The sequence below is a fragment of the Ovis aries genome, chromosome 10 (genome assembly GCF_016772045.2).
Source record: "Ovis aries strain OAR_USU_Benz2616 breed Rambouillet chromosome 10, ARS-UI_Ramb_v3.0, whole genome shotgun sequence".
Lineage (NCBI taxonomy): Eukaryota > Metazoa > Chordata > Mammalia > Artiodactyla > Bovidae > Ovis > Ovis aries.
The window spans coordinates 21195551-21211937 of record NC_056063.1 but is presented as its reverse complement, the minus strand read 5'-3'; the positions used below and the strand labels follow the sequence as shown (position 1 = coordinate 21211937).

The 16387-nt window shown below is 36.5% G+C and overlaps 1 protein-coding gene across 20 annotated transcripts in view; it reads left to right on the top strand.

The window, feature by feature from the left end:
* The window catches only part of INTS6 (integrator complex subunit 6), a 105471-nt gene that overhangs the window by 16730 nt on the left and 72354 nt on the right, over positions 1 to 16387 (top strand). For 16 of the 20 annotated variants that reach the window (XR_009595210.1, XR_009595208.1, XR_009595207.1 and 13 more), the window contains one exon: positions 4352 to 4441. The exons of 3 other annotated variants lie outside the window; for them this stretch is intronic. Coding sequence is in view for 8 of the 17 variants with exons in the window: in XM_042254755.1 (XP_042110689.1) it covers positions 4352 to 4441 (90 nt within the window). In the remaining 9 variants the exon portion in view is untranslated. Of the gene's footprint in view, positions 1 to 4351; positions 4442 to 16387 lie in introns of those variants that run through there. One more of the 20 variants, XM_042254759.2, reaches the window with a different exon arrangement.

The window sequence follows — 16387 nt, the reverse complement described above, 5'->3', positions numbered from 1 at the left end:
AGATTCCAGTTGTTTACATGCTTTTGCCAAGAGTAAACATACTAGAAAAGGCAGAGGAGGAACAGCCTCAAACTATATGTAAGAAAACTTTATTGGCACAACGTGGTCTGGTCATTTTCTGCAGGATATTTAGACATTTATGCTTAAATAAATATTAATACAATCATTTTTATATGGAGGTTGGGATAATTCTTCCCTGGGGAAATAAAGAAACCTCTCTTTGTGTGTAAATTACATTCATTAAATCATTATTCTGATTTTTATCATAATTAATACTGTTCCTTTTCTTAGTGTGATTCTTGACTAAACTGTCTCACCTGAGAAAGGAAGGGGTCTTAGGCACAGTAGAGTTAAATGAATAAAGAGGTGAATGAGGATGGCCATGTTTTTCTTTACATTTTTCTGCCTTTGATTTTTACTTGTATTTTCAAAAATTTAAAAGTCATTAAAAGCTTTTAATATTATTTCATTTTTTAATTTGTATATATTGTGTCTGATAGTTGATTGAAGTTATAGAGTTTTCAAAAGTAAGTAATATCCACAACATTTTGTTTTACTGTGTTTTTCTTGGGGGAGTGGTATATTGATTTAATGTATAGAAAAATTGATATGGCATCACAGAACTGCAGGAAATAAGACATCACAGAGCAACAGGAAACCAAATAATGGAATAGTCCTACCATACATAGTTAATTTTACTGCAGGTAGAGTATATTAAATAAAACCAAACTGATTGTAATCCTGTAGTACTGGGGCCTTCCCTGGAAAAGAACTCGCCTGTCAATGCAGGAGACACAGGTTCTCTCCCTGGGTTGGAAAGATCTGGAGAAGGAAATGACAGTCTGCTCCAGTGTTCTTGCCTGGGAAAGCTTATGAATAGAGGAGCCTCGTGGAGTCTATGGGGTCGCAAAAGAATCGGACAGGACTTAGTGACTAAACAACAACAACTGCAATTGTAACACCATTCTTTGTTGCATGAAAATGGCACAATCCAGGTTGGTGTAGAATTGTATTCAGGAGAATTTAGCTGCTGCTATTAGGACATTCAGATGCTTCAGAAAGACCATGCAATTTAGAGTTGGAACCACTTTCTGGCTTTGCCAAAATCAGTTGTATGACTTAGGGTTATATCATTTAATCTCAATGATTAAACATGTTTACTTCACCAAGTTTTTAGGATCAGATGAGATAAAAATATAAGTGCTTATTGCTATTATCAAGTGCCTGGTAATTTTAGGCATAGAATCTGAAGAGTATTATGTGTACAAGGCTCCAGTAAAATACCAATTAAGAGCTTTGTTGTCAAGGTAACTTTGATTTTAATGTTTAAATTTGGCTTAAATTTTCATAATTTAAAGACTTCTTGCTAAGTTTTAATACATTTGAACTTGATTTTTAGACATTATGGTTCTTAAATATGTGTTTGAGTTTTTGGGTGGACAACATCATCCATGAGGTTTTTAATAACTGTACATAGTTGTTTAATTATAAATATGACAAATCCTTTGGCTTTTGAAGGATAATTATGAGTGTGCTTACACAGAAATAAGAGTAGATGGTTTTCAAACTTTTGAACAGAAAATATGACTTTGATTTAGGTTAAAATATAAAGGTGACGCAGAGATACCTGTGCAAGTATTTAGCGCATGCCCTAGTGGCATTAATAGATTTGCTGATTTGTTTCTTAAAGGAAGCAAGTCAAAGTAGTTTTAGCTTAAGGATGAAAGTGAGATATAGACGAGGATGTCTTGATTTTATCTCCTTTTGCCAAATTATATTTGTAGCCAAATATGATACTTGGAGAGGAGAGGAGAGGAGAGTTATTGTATGTCCATTGGAACATACTTTTATTATGTATGAGAATAGAGATTATGTATCATGCATCTAACAGTTCTTGATGTAGAGTAGTCAGTGTTTGAATGGCAAACATGAATGAATGGACAGTGGGTGACTGGATGGACATAAGTAGGAAGGAGGTGGAATATTCTTACTGCCTAGTGTAATAAGTTTGGGAAGCATTCATTTATATTGCGGTAAAGGTGACTTCTGTATTTTTTGAAGCTTGTTGACGTTTGAGTAATTCTGATTGGCTCTGTGAACTTGGACAGGTCTATATTAGGCTATAATCAGTGATTTAAGTGTCCAGTGCTTAAATATTGTGTGCTCAGTGCTGAGGAAGAATGATGACATGATCCTTCCCTTCCGTGATTCAAACACAGGAAACAATAGCAAACAAAACAAGATGGTGTGTTTTTTAAAAGTATAGTAAAACTGTGTTAACAAAATTTACCATCTTAACCATTTTCAAGGGTAGAGTTCAGTGGTGTTAAGTATACTCATGATATTGTGTGAGATGTAATATATTTAAAGTGAACATAAGGAACACATGCATATTGTAGGGAAGTATATTCAAAATATACTCCATGAAAGCACTCCAGGTCTAGTTTTATTTGGGGAAATGTTTATGTTTATATTTTTATTTAAGTTTGAAAACTATATTAAAATTTGGAGAGGGAAAGAGTGAATTAGTCAAGGCCAGAGTAATCAGGGAAAGTTTTAAGGCAGGAGAGGAAGGCTTAAACTGGGCCTTAAAAAATGATGAGGAATTAGATGGGTTGTGGGCAGGGAAAAGGAAAAGCATTCTTCATGAGGGAACCAATCAAAGCTCAGAGGTTGGGAATGAACACTATCTGTTAATAGATCGAAGAGGAGATCTGTGTTATGAGAATTTATTGTGTATGTTGGGGGTGAATGGTGTGAGAGGCAGCATAGTAATGTAATGTTTTCCAAAATGTGTTCCATCTCCCATGATTGTTGTAGAGGGAGGGAGGGAAATCACATCCGTCTCCTGCAAGGTTCTAGGAACATTTGAATGGAACTGCATTCGAAAGCCTTTAGAGGTGATTCCAACATATTTTCATTTGATCTGACCAGAAGATGTTTTCTGTACTTGGAACCATTGTTTCTTGGACACTAGTTTGAAAAATGTTTATGTCACTTACATACATTTACACTTTCTTGACTTGATCAAGAAGTTTAATATACTGAATACCACTTGCTCCCCCTTTATGATTAGGTTATAATCACAATGACTATATGTGGAAAGTGTTTGTAAACTCAGTCTACAAATGAGTATGTGCTGTAATCTGCTAATAACTGAGAGTTACATAAATGTAAGGGAAATGTTACAGAACTATAAAATATTACAGGCTACATCCTTGCTGTTCTGTGTGTGGTCGGTGGACATTAGTGTTTCCTCTCTCCTAGCCTGCTATCTTGTTAGAAATGTGAAACCTTAGTCTTTGTCCCAGATCTGCTGAACCAGAGCTTGCGCTTTGTTAAGATCTCCAAGTGATCTATATGCATGTTAAAATGTGGGTGTGACACATGCTGTTTTGTGTTGTATCCAACAACATTTCTTTCTGTCCTTTCTTGAGCGCTGTTAGTAGCAGAGAATTCGATACCTTTGATTTAAATATAGTGTTTTCCCTCTCTACCTTCTATGTTTGGTCATGGTTTTGTCTTAAAAAGTTACACAGAATGTGCTTCAGTATTGCAAATGAGAGCCATGTATGTGTAAAAGATAAGCTAATGTTTACCTGAGTCCCTAACAGAATCTGTCACCTAGAATTGATTATAGTGTTAGTGACTTGGCCAGAGATTTGAGTGGAAGTTAGTGAAATTGATTCACCTTAACTGTAGAGCATTTAAGAGCTCTGTGCCATTGTTTCATTGTCTATGCTGCTGCTGTTTTTTTCACTCCTCTGGCCAAGCAATTTCTTTACATTGCCATCCTTCTTAATTTTGACGTTTCATATTGGACTGTTTTGCTAAGCTCAGGGCAAGCCTAGTGTTTCTTTGGATCTAGCCCGTGGAGCCCTTCCATCTCTGTACTGGATCACTTGGCTAGATACTTTGATTATAGGCATAGATTACTTGTAAATGTTGAGAAAGTTAAAAATTGTTTTAATTTATAATATCTAAATATGTCAAATCATTAGAATTGAACCATTGGGTTCCTTTTAAGAAATTATCTACTTTTAGTTATTTAAGTATAGATGCTCACTGTAAAAATTAATACAGTACAAAAATGTAGAAAGAAGTTAAAAATCCATTTTTTCCTCTAATTTCAACCCTTCAAGTTAACCCCTGTTTAGTTTATGTTTCCTTCTGAACCTTTTTTTTTTTTCCTTCTGAACCTTTTTGAAAATGTACAAAAGGTATAGTTGTAAATAAGATTTAAAAACAAGAAAAGAGGATTTATATACTGTTCTGAAAATTGACTTTTTACTCAGAAAAATTAAGCTCATTTTTAGATCTTAATATGAATAATATGTTTTTTTGACTTCAGGGAAGAAACCCCTTTTTTTTGGAGCCAGCAATAATTATTACAATTACTGATGGGAGCAAGTTGACTACTACCAGTGGAGTCCAGGATGAGGTAAGTTATGTTTGTATCAGCCTGGGTTATGCAAAGGCGTTTGGAACATGTTAGTTGTGTGCGCATTGTAGGGCATTGAAACCTTAGCTAGGGTCTCTACTCGATGCAGTCTGGACTCATCTGGCTCCTAGAACTCATTTACCTTCCCTGTTGTTTGTAGCACTGGCCTCTAACTTTGCTTGAATAGGAATCCCTTCGGTGAAAAATTTTGGAGCTACCACCCATCTCAACTGTATGTGTATTTTTGAGTTTATGTGAGGGTCACAGTGTCAGTTACAGTAAAATGAGTTCTTAGAGTCTCAAAAAATGGATGCAGCATTTTAATAATCGCTTTTTACTTCAGTGGATTGTCGTGTGCACTCCGCTGTGGAGACTCCTAGACTAGAGTGCAGCAAAGCCAAGAGATGGCTAAGGCTAGGAAAAGTGAAGGTTTTTGGACATTTTAATTCTTAGTCAAATACTGTATAAATAAGTGAGAGCTAGTCTCACGTATTCTTTGATAGCGTGCATTGTGCAGAGTTGGGTGTGTGTAGTGCGATAAGTTCAGTGCAAAGCATTCATCTTGACTTTTAAGATGTTTTTACTGTAATATTTGAACTGCTCTTGAATATTGTGTTTGTTATTAAAATGGGTTGGTATAGAAAGGAGGTGGTTTAGGCTATTCTGTTTACTGCTTACAGTTGATTTAGAATCTTAATTTTAATTCTCACTGTATTTACAAAGGGTGTAAGTAGGAAAAGTGTAGTTTTTAAGTTTAGTAATTTTTAGAAATACTTTGATTTGTGTGACATTGTGGAGTGCAGATTGGATATACAGTCCAGACACGTGGGTATCTAGTCTTTGTTCAACTACTTTCTAGCAATGAAGTTTGTACCTAGCATCCCTAAATCTCTGTACTTGTCCATAAATAAATTCTTGCCTTACCTCATAGGGTTGTCGAAAGACTGAAATGAAATGATGTGAATGAAAGTACTTGGTAGGCTCTAATGAAAAGAACACTGTGTAATTCTACCATGAAGCTTTAGAACTAGTATAGAATCGTTATTTCCTGATCTTGACTTGGGGGGAGGAGAGCCAGATTTATTTTGTTTGAACAGTTGATGTTGAAGGGGAATTTAGGATATAATTCACAGAAAAACAGTTGAAAGATTAGGTAGATTAAGATTTGTAATTAAATAATTTATAGACATAGCTATGAAATGCTCCATAGCTGACATTAATGGATTTTGGGGCTTTCTTAAACTTAGTTGGTCTGTATAGCCAGTTATATTCTGCCATTTTTCAGAAACAGACATTGATTGTATACGTTAAGAGTGAACAGGTTGTTTAACTTCAATTTGAAAATTTCAAATTTTTCCCACTTTGCCTTCCTTTTGAAAAATTTGAATGAGTAATCAGATCAGAAATACTATGATTTTGTTTTGTAGTTATGATTGCTACAAAGGTATTTTTCTTTTTTATTTATATTTTACATTTATATGAAGTATTCCTCCATGTGAGATTATCTATTCAGGGTACTCTGTCTTACCACCTTTGTAGAAATTCCCTTTGGAGTACAGTATATTTTGTTCCCGTATATCTGGATCTGCTTTGTGATAATTTGTTTTAGCTTTACAAAATATCTTGAAATATGGATATGGAAATTGGAATTGCTCACCTTTTGTCCTAGGTCCTTGGGAGAGATACTGGAGAAGTAGAACTCTGTGTTTATAGTAACCTAAAACTCATTCCTAGTAAGGTTGGGAAGATTTTCCTGTGGGCCAGGATCTTACCTTTTAGTGCTGTTGTATCTTCTACCATAGTTAGCATAGTACTGAGAACAAGGCTTACATTTAAAAAGTATTAAAAAGATATAGATACTGCTATGCTGAGTCTGATACTCAAAATCAAAATTGATCACAACTTCTTATCTGAGATAGACAATTCATTTGTTATGAGGCAAAGATTTATTTTGGATATGCTGTTGGAGCATAGGTCTATGAGTTGTTTTGGGTTTCAAGTTTAGGAGTTTCTTTGGTCATCTGCATGTTGGGTTCTTAATATTCCAACAAGACTCACTTTGAGGGCCAGAGAATGTATCCTGTATGTGTTTTTTGTGGAAGGTTAATTTTTTGCTGAGATGCGAAATACTTGTCTCTTCTAGTCCAAATAATTAAATAATAAGATTCATTTTGAGGACAATTATCAATTTATAAAAGGTATAAAGATGCTTTTCAGTTTGTTCATTTTTTTTGTGAGTGTGTGTGTGTGTTTATATGATCTGTATTGTAATTTTTACTAGGAAATAACAAGCAGAATGTTGCCTTTGCCTCTTTTTCTTCAGTCCTCTTTTACCTTTGGCAAAACTTGATTCTTTTTAAAGATTAATTGAATGAGTGAGTATTGATAATTTCCACATTAGATATGTGTGTACAATTCTTGAGTAGCTGTTACTGCTGTTGATGTGACCTGTTACTGTTTATAGAGTTGTACATCCCACCCATACAATGCCCTTTGCTCAAAGTTCTGTTATCTCACATACTGTATTTGGTCTGTTCTGCTAGTGCTATTTTCCAGTAATAAGTGTTCCTGCTGCTTTGAAATCATCCTTATGGCGTTTTACTTTTTATTTTACAAATGAGGAAATTGAGATCTGGGGAGGCAAAGTTATTTGCTCAAAGTTATAACATTTATTATTGCCAAACTCTGGATTAGAATTGATCTAAATTCCAGAGACATCCCAACCCTCTCCAGACCCAGTGCTTTTCCCCTGATGCTATCTGCTGTCTTTCTCTTTACATCGGTTCCTGTATGTTCTTGAAATTTGCGTTCTACTTACCTGATTTACTGTTGTCTGCTTCCCCTCTCTGTACATTTGTGACCTGGGTATTATGTTCCTGTTCTCTAAGTGTTCCTTGAATGACCATTATGACCAGGGCATTTCTAGGTAGTGAAGATAACAAAGATGAATAGGGTGGGTTTCTGGTTCTTAAGTTCACAGTCTTAAGGGGGAGGATTGTCTGTTAAATGGTTTTATGAATGATAGAATAGAGATACATACTAGGTGTATGGAAGCACTAAAGGACGAGAGGAGGGTTAATATTACCTATCCTGTGCATGTATCAAATCCTGTACAATGTAAATTTTTATAGTCATTTTAATTTTGATTAAATTCAAGGATCTTGTGATTCCCTATAGGATGTGGCTCATAGATTATGTCTGTGAAAGTTATAGAGGAACTTGGTACAAAGTTGTTTTGAGCCTAGAAAACAGTTCATGGAAAAACTTGGTGCCATATTGCCTCCTGACCTGGCTAAATTTGTACAGGCCAGAATGATGTAATTACTTATAACTTGTTTGTAAAAATAATAAGAGGGATACTATTTCCTCTATGACAGGTCATCATTTAGCAGTGTGTTAGGAGTTAGAAGAGAAACAGCATGTGTTATGGACGAAACTTCTGAGCTGTGTAACATCATTTTACTTTAATTTATGATTTTAATTATCTTTTTTGGCCTTATTTAATGAAAATCCAGGCCATTGTCTTGAGTTGTTCATGAGTGTGTTTCTAGTGTAGTGTTTTTGGATAACTGTAGAAATTTTGATGATGGCTTTTGGTAGAAGAATATGTGTGTATCTTTTGACTTTTTTTCTTTTTAAATGTAGTTATTTGATAATTTTTTTTTGCAGTGTTTTCATTTATGAGGTAGGAGTTAGATGGGACCTTGAATTCTGATACATGAGAAATCTGTGTATTTCTTATTGCCATAGTCATCTTTGGTGTTGATAAGCATACTTGTGGTCAAATACTTCTAGTATCATTCATCATGTTATGTTACTAATGTATCAGATGTTTTGGTAGATTCACCAAATTATAATTAGAGTTACTGAAAAAAATTTTCTGGCTTTTATTGCTTGAGAACATCTTTAATACTCTTTTGCAATGGAAAAGTCTTCTGTGCTATGATTCCAGGAACACGTGGTTAACTATATTGCTCAATAAAGTAGCCAGAAGAAATCCTGCCAGTCCCTTCTTGGTGATGAATGACATTCCAGGATCATGTAGCAGTTATTTTTCTCTTCCTTGAAAGTGCTAATAGTAGTGTTACCTTTCAGATATTGAGATTTGCTGAAGACTCTTTGCATCTCTTTATCAATGTTGTGATTACCCTAGAGGCTAACGTTCTAGAGAAGATATTTGCAGTCAAAACAACCTATTGGCTTTTGACATAAAAAGTTTTGCCTTCTTGTGAGTTTTCCATCTTTTAAAGACAAACTAGGACAGCTACTTTTATAACTTCTTGAAAGAGTACTTGTTTGTAGAAAGAGAAATGTCTGAGTAAGCTCAACTGTGTATTAAAGTGGTTGTCCTTTGTGATCTTATCTTTCATTTTTTCAGTTCTCAAAAGTTGCTGCAGAAGTCCCATCAGTCTTTGAGATGTGGACTGGTACTAGTGATTTTTCTGGATCATTCTGGGTAATACAGAATGAATTTACCTTTTATAAGGATAATCTATAATTAGGATCTATAATTGCAGTTTGCATTTAACTCTTCATGTTGTGTAATGTTTAAAAGACAATCCAGAATTTTAAAATGTTTCTACTGTCTGAAATCAGAAACCACATCTCCATCCCCCATGCCCCCATAAAGTACTTTTGTTTCACTAAAGTTACCAAATATGTGCCAGAAGCTGTTGAAACTATTTTAATCATGCAAAGATTTTTAGACACATATTTTAAATAGTTGTTTCTCAGTACACTTAGAGTTTGTGACACTTTTATTTTTATTTTTTTCTTTTTCAAAAAGACTTCTAAGGAATCTTGAAGGGATGTTATTGTAGTATGGTAGAATGTATTAAACAGATCTGTGTATAAATGCGTTTCTGAGTTTTCATTATCAAGATTAGCTCCTGTCTTACTGATTCAGATGTTCTGAACATATGTATAACATGACCAAATATGTTCAGTTCATTTCAGTGTCTCAGTCATGTCCGACTCTTTGCGACCCCATGAATCACAGCACGCCAGGCCTCCCTGTCCATCACCAACTCCCGGAGTTCACTCAGACTCACGTCCATCGAGTCAGTGAGGCCATCGAGCCATCTCATCCTCTGTCGTCCCCTTCTCCTCCTGCCCCCAATCCCTCCCAGCATCAGAGTCTTTCCCAATGAGTCAAGTCTTCACATGAGGTGGCCAAAGTATTGGAGTTTCAGCTTTAGCATCATTCCTTCCAAAGAAATCCCAGGGCTGATCTCCTTTAGAGTGGACTGGTTGGATCTCCTTGCAGTCCAAGGGACTCTCAAGAGTCTTCTCCAACACCACAGTTCAAAAGCATCAGTTCTTTGGCGCTTAGTTTTCTTCACAGTCCAACTCTCACATCCATACATGACCACTGGAGAAACCATAGCCTTGACTAGACGGACCTTTGTTGGCAAAGTAATGTCTCTGCTTTTCAGTATGCTATCTAGGTTGATGATAACGTTTCTTCCAAGGAGTAAGCGTCTTTTAATTTCATGGCTGCAGTCACCATCTGCAGTGATTTTGGAGCCCCCCAAAATAAAGTCTGACACTGTTTCCACTGTTTCCCCCATCTATTTCCCATAAAGTGATGGGACCAGATGCCATGATCTTCGTTTTCTGAATGTTGAGCTTTAAGCCAACATTTTCACTTTCCACTTTTACTTTCATCAAGAGGCTTTTTAGTTCCTCTTCACTTTCTGCCATAAGGGTGGTGTCATCTGCATATCTGAGGTTATTGATATTTCTCCCGGCAATCTTGATTCCAGCTTGTGTTTCTTCCAGCCCAGCATTTCTCGTGATGTACTCTGCATAGAAGTTAAATAAGCAAGGTAACAATATACAGCCTGGACGTACTCCTTTTCCTATTTGGAACCAGTCTGTTGTTCCATGTCCAGTTCTAACTGTTGCTTCCTGACTTGCATATAAGTTTCTCAAGAGGCAGGTCAGGTGGTCTGGGATTCCCATCTCTTTCAGAATTTTCCACAGTTTATTGTGATCCACACAGTCAAAGGCTTTGGCATAGTCAATAAAGCAGAAGTAGATATTTTTCTGGAACTCTCTTGCTTTTTCGATGATCCAGCGGATGTTGGCAATTTGATCTGTGATTCCTCTGCCTATTCTAAAACTAGCTTGAACATCTGGAAGTTCATGGTTCACATATTGCTGAAGCCTGGCTTGGAGAATTTTGAGCATTACTTTACTAGCGTGTGAGATGAGTGCAATTGTTAGTCTCTATTAATTCAACTTTCCAGGAACATTTAATAAGAATTTGTTGGATGTAGATCATTCACATTTTCTTTTGTACGCATATTTTTGGCCCTGTTCTCTCAACCCCTTAACTTCTGGTATGCTATAGAAATGTATATATATATATCGACAATTATTAATACTTGAAAATATGTTATTATAAAAATGCACAGTTAAAAAGGTTGATGATATATTTTAATACTGTAATGAATTTTCAATAATTCACATTTGCAATACTCTTAAAATATATCTTTTTCAGAGTCAGACTCTTACAGATTTGAATTTGAAATCAGCAAAGAAAAACTCTAAGGATTGCCTCTAGACAACACTATGATAGAATAATTAAAAAGAAATGCTGGCTGATCACTCTTTAGTGAAGTTGTATGGCTGCAACTACTAATGTATTATCTAGAATTCTGTATTAAGCTATACCAAAATAGTTTTTATTCAGAGTGTGAGGCAACTTTACCCTGCATTTGTTAGCCTGTCAGAACCAATAAGCAAAAACAGCCCCACACATGTAAGGAAAGTTTCATTTGCAGACGTTTCTATTCTTCTGATTCTAGCTCTTCCATATATAAATGACTGATACTTAGAAAAGTAGTTTTCAAATGGCTGCATCAAAACCACCTGAGTGTTTTATAACCTGTACATACCTCAGCTCTAGTTTTGGAAATTTTGGTTCCATTGATCTGGGTAGTGACCTGGGAATCTGTACTTTTTTCAGTGTGTCCACGTTGATTCTCATGCACAGTCTGGTTTGGAAGCCATAGTTTCAGAACATAACTAAGACTACAAATAGACACGTTTTTAAACTACAAAAAAAAAAAAAAAGTGAAAATAAACCACTTTAACAAAGCAAGATAAAACTGTTTTTCATGCACATGTCTAACAATACATGTGGCTTCCCATGTGGCTCAGCTGGTAAAGACTCTGCCTGCAATGCGGGAGACCTGGGTTCAGTCCTTGGGTTGGGAAGATCCCCTGGAGAAGGGAAAGGCTACCCACTCCAGTATTCTGGCCTAGAGAATTCCATGGATTCTATAGTCCATGGGGGTTGCAAAGAGTTGGACACGACTGAGCGACTTTCACTAGCAATGTTTTGTTTAAAAATTGACTCTTGACCTTTAGAATTGTTAAACTTGGGAATTGGGTGTCTGAAGGGTATGGAATAGGTCTTCTATGAATACATTCTTTACTGTGTTTGGTATAACTTAGAATCTGTTATTGGATAGCTGTGATGTAACCTCGGTACTGAGTGTAGTCTAGTTGCTACATACCGTGTGCTCTGTTGAAGAGGACGCCTAGATCCTGAGACCGAGATGGGGAGGACAGGGGAAAAGAGGGGAATATTAGTTCATGTTTCATACTATTGGTTATTTGGCTTAGGAGTTTTTATCTAAAGGACTATATAGTTTTCTGTCTTTGTTATTCCTTAATTCCTGATTTGGATGTTTGTAATTAGCATTATTTTAAAAAGTGATATGTATATAGAGCTGGTGATAGTTAACCTTAATTTTTACTTACTAGAGAGTTGCTGCCAAAATACCCTTCTATAATGAATTGTTCCAGTTTTGAATGCTTAAAGTATACTTTAGATTAATTCAGCAATAATTTTTCTTGCACTGCATAGTGACTTTGGTTTGTGTGTAAGAATAGTGGCATACCATACATTTATATTTAGTATTGCTGTAGTCTGAGTACTGAGGACACAGAGATGGAATTAGCAAGGCTTTTGCCCCTAGACAACATTATCTTTGAAGATAGGAAAGTAAATTAGCATTTTTAATACTCCGAGATAAGTCTCATGACAGAAATAAAGCGAGCAGCTAAGTTTTGAGGAGTAAGGAATTGAGCCATGACACTGCAGGAAGAGGGAACAGTGTGTACAAAGGTATGGAAACAGTGTATTGGAAGGTGGTAAATTATATAATGGGAGTGTGGTCATTGTAGGGAGGAGGAGTGTGTGCTTAAAATGCACGTAGAGGCAAGGTAACCACCCTCAGGAGGTGATTTTGTTAACATGTGCCTAGGAGGTACTGAAGATGTTAAGCAGATGAGTCACATTGTAGTAAGTGTACTTTGCTGGAACGTGAAAGAAGATAGAGTTGAAGGATGGTAAACTGGGAAGAATTAGCAGACTATCAATACATGCAATAACCCAGGAAAAACATGGAATGTGCTGAAACGAAGCCAGTGCCTGTGTAGGAAGACAAACCTGAGTCAGGTATGCTAGGCAGGACCTAGAACAAAGCATTTGACAGGGTTCTGAATAGGGTCTGTGCTTGGATTTCAGAGGGTTCTGTGAATTACCTGAAATCTTTATCCAGATATTATCTAGATGTGTATGCATATTTTTGTGGGGGACACAGGTCAAGCTTTAACCATATTTTCAGACAAGTGAAAACAGAATATCATAGTTTAATAATATTTTGAGGTTTCCAACATGGAAATCTGTGGGTTTGGTAGTAGTAACTGAAAATGGGAATATGGGATAAGCAGTAGAAAAGAATCTAAAATAGTTGTTTGATAAAGTATCATTTTTAGGGTACAGATGTATTAAAGGAGTTAGGAGCAACTTCTAAGACAATAAACACAAAGACTTTTTCTTGCCTTTTAACGTTATGTCTTAGGAAAAGTAATTTGTATTTAAAACCAGAAATAAGCAGAATTTTATCCTTGGATTCTGATAGAATTTTTGGTTTGAAGCAGATTCAGTTCAGTTCAGTTCATTTGCTCAGTTGTGTCCGACTCTTTGTGACCCCATAAATTGCAGCACACCAGGCCTCCCTGTCCATCGCCATCTCCCGGAGTTCACTCAAACTCAGGTCCGTCGAGTCAGTGATGCCATCCAGCCATCTCATCCTCTGACTCATCCTCAGCTATCTTCTCCTCCTGCCCTCAATCCCTCCCAGCATCAGAGTCTTTTCCAGTGAGTCAACTCTTCGCATGAGGTGGCCAAAGTACTGGAGTTTCAGCTTTAGCATCATTCCTTCCAAAGAAATCCTAGGGCTGATCTTCAGAATGGACTGGTTGGATCTCCTTGCTGTCATTTTATTATTTATCAGATCTTTGAGTTGTTTTGTTTAAAGCTATAACGTAAGCATCTTTTAAGTGCTTATTTTAAACAAGTGTGAAGATTGATATTCATAATGCTAGGACAAGAGCACTGTATGTGTGTGAGGGGTATTCCTTGTAGTAGTGTCAAGTCATCTATAAAGAGGATGGAAACTTAATTCCTTTTCTGTTCAACAGTATGTAATTTAAGAATACTAGTAGATTGGCTTTGACTCCACTGACAGTTTTCTGCCAATTAAACTCAGTTCAGGTCTACCTGTTAGGTGTATTTCATGCCTTTCTAAGTCAGATTACAATTTGAGAGCATGAAAAAGCTGAAAACTTGGACTTCTGTTGGGACAGATTTGCCTAAGCCTGAGGCTGTTAGTTTTTTTTGTAAATACCTTCATTATGTTATTTAGGTGTGTTCCATAAATAATTATTATACATAACTTCCACTTTGAAGCTTTCTTTTCAGGTGTAATACAACAGATTTACAGTTTTTTAGACTTGCATATTAGGTATAAACGTGCAGTGATTGGAACGATACTGAAACTGATCTACTTTAAGGCAAGGCTACATTTTGACCTAGACAAGGCTGTTTTGGTATATTTTTCCCCACGTTCTGTCTTTTCAGGTTGAATTACTGATTTTTTCCCCCTTTCTTTTGTTTGTTGTGGTTTTGATGTTTTTTTTCCTTTCAGCTAAAGGAGCAGTCCAGTGGTTTTCAAGAAGTGCCAAAGTGCACTGACTGTCTCACGATGACTGGTGCCTCAGGGAGGGTCGTGATTCCTGGATACAGGATCGACCTGGTCCTGGATGTCACTTCAAGCAGTCAGATCGTGGGGAAAAGCCTTGTCTAATGGCTAGCCTTCCTCAAAAGTCTGATGCTAGTCATCTCGGAAGGCCTCAGAAAGAGCCTTAAAGGTGAGCAGAGTAGAGTGTAGTTCTCTCTGGGGGCTGTGACTATTTGTCGGAGAACATGATTCAACAGAATGATAATCCTAACCTGAAAAATCCAGGTTCAGTTGGTAAATTCAATTTATAAATTTGTTGAGCATGGCAATCAGACCTCAACTTTTGAGTTATTAGAAACCACCTTCTAACCTTAAGGACCTATAAAAGGAGGAATGTGGTATTTCCTGGGTCCTTCAGGATCTTAGGTTAGTATCTGTTGTCTTAAATGGAAACAGCCTATAATCACAGCTAAGGAACACTTTTGTTACAAAAGCACTTTATGTTAAGTACCCGTGGATTTAAAAAAAAAAATGTAGTGAAGTATTCTATTAGCTTGTATGTTTCAGTCAGTTCAGTTCAGTCGCTCAGTTGTGTCCGACTCTTTGTGACCCCATGAATTGCAGCATGCTAGGCCTCCCTGCCCATCACCACCTCCTGGAGTTCACTCAAACTCATGTCCATTGAGTCGGTGATGCCATCCAGCCATCTCATCCTCTGTCGTCCGCTCCTCCACCTGCCCCCAATCCTTCCCAGCATCAGGGTCTTTTCCAATGAGTCAACTCTTTGCATGAGGGGGCCAAAGTATTGAGTTTTAGCTTTAGCATTAGTCCTTCAAATGAACACCTAGGACTGATCCCCTTTATTTTATTTTATTTTTTTTTGTGTGATAAAGTTTTATTAAAGTATAAAGGAGATAGAGAAAGCTTCTGACATAGACATCAGAAGTGGGCAGAAAGAATACCTGCCTGCTAGTCTTTAGCTGGATGTTATATAGTTACTAAGTAAAAAGTAAAAGTAAAAGTCGCTCAGTCGTGTCCGACTCTTTGCGACCCCATGGACTGTAGCCTACCAGGCTCCTCCACCCATGGGATTCTCCAGGCAAGGATACTGGAGTGGGTTGCCATTTCCTTCTCCATGATCTCCTTTAGAATGGATTGGTTGGATCTCCTTGTAGTCCAAGGGACTCTCAAGAGTCTTCTCCAACACCACAGTTCAAAAACATCAATTCTTCGGTGCTCAGCTTTCTTCACAGTCCAACTCTCACATCCATACATGACCACTGGAAAAACCATAGCCTTGACTAGATGGACCTTTGTTGGCAAAGTAATGTCTCTGGTTTTTAATATGTTATATAGGTTGGTCATAACTTTTCTTCCAAGGAGTAAGCGTCTTTTAATTTCATGGCTGCAATCACCATCTGCGGTGATTTTCGAGCCCAAAAAATAAAGTCTGACATTGTTTCCACTGTTTCCCCATATGTTTAATCATGTATCAATTATATATCAGGCAATTGGGCTTCAGGACTTAGGGCAAATTGGAATTTGATTTATCTGTTACACTGATTTTTTAAAAACCATAGGCACTTTTGAAGCAGTTCAGATATATGTAACACATATTTTATTGCATTCAACTTGAAGAATCAGTACTATCTGCATCGTTTGAATTACATTTTTAACCTCATAGAAGATTCCTTAGAGATGTTTTGAGCATTTGGGTTTGAAAAATGTTTCATTCTAGGACTCTTTCTCTGTGCTTTGAAGCACTTACAGAACCCGGTTGTTCATATAATAATTTTGATTACTAAATTTTCAAGTAAACTCTAAAACTTGTCTGTCCTAATAAGATTTACTAGGTTTTTTTGTTTAAAAAAATTTTTTTAATTCAGTCATCTGTTAGTTAATAAAA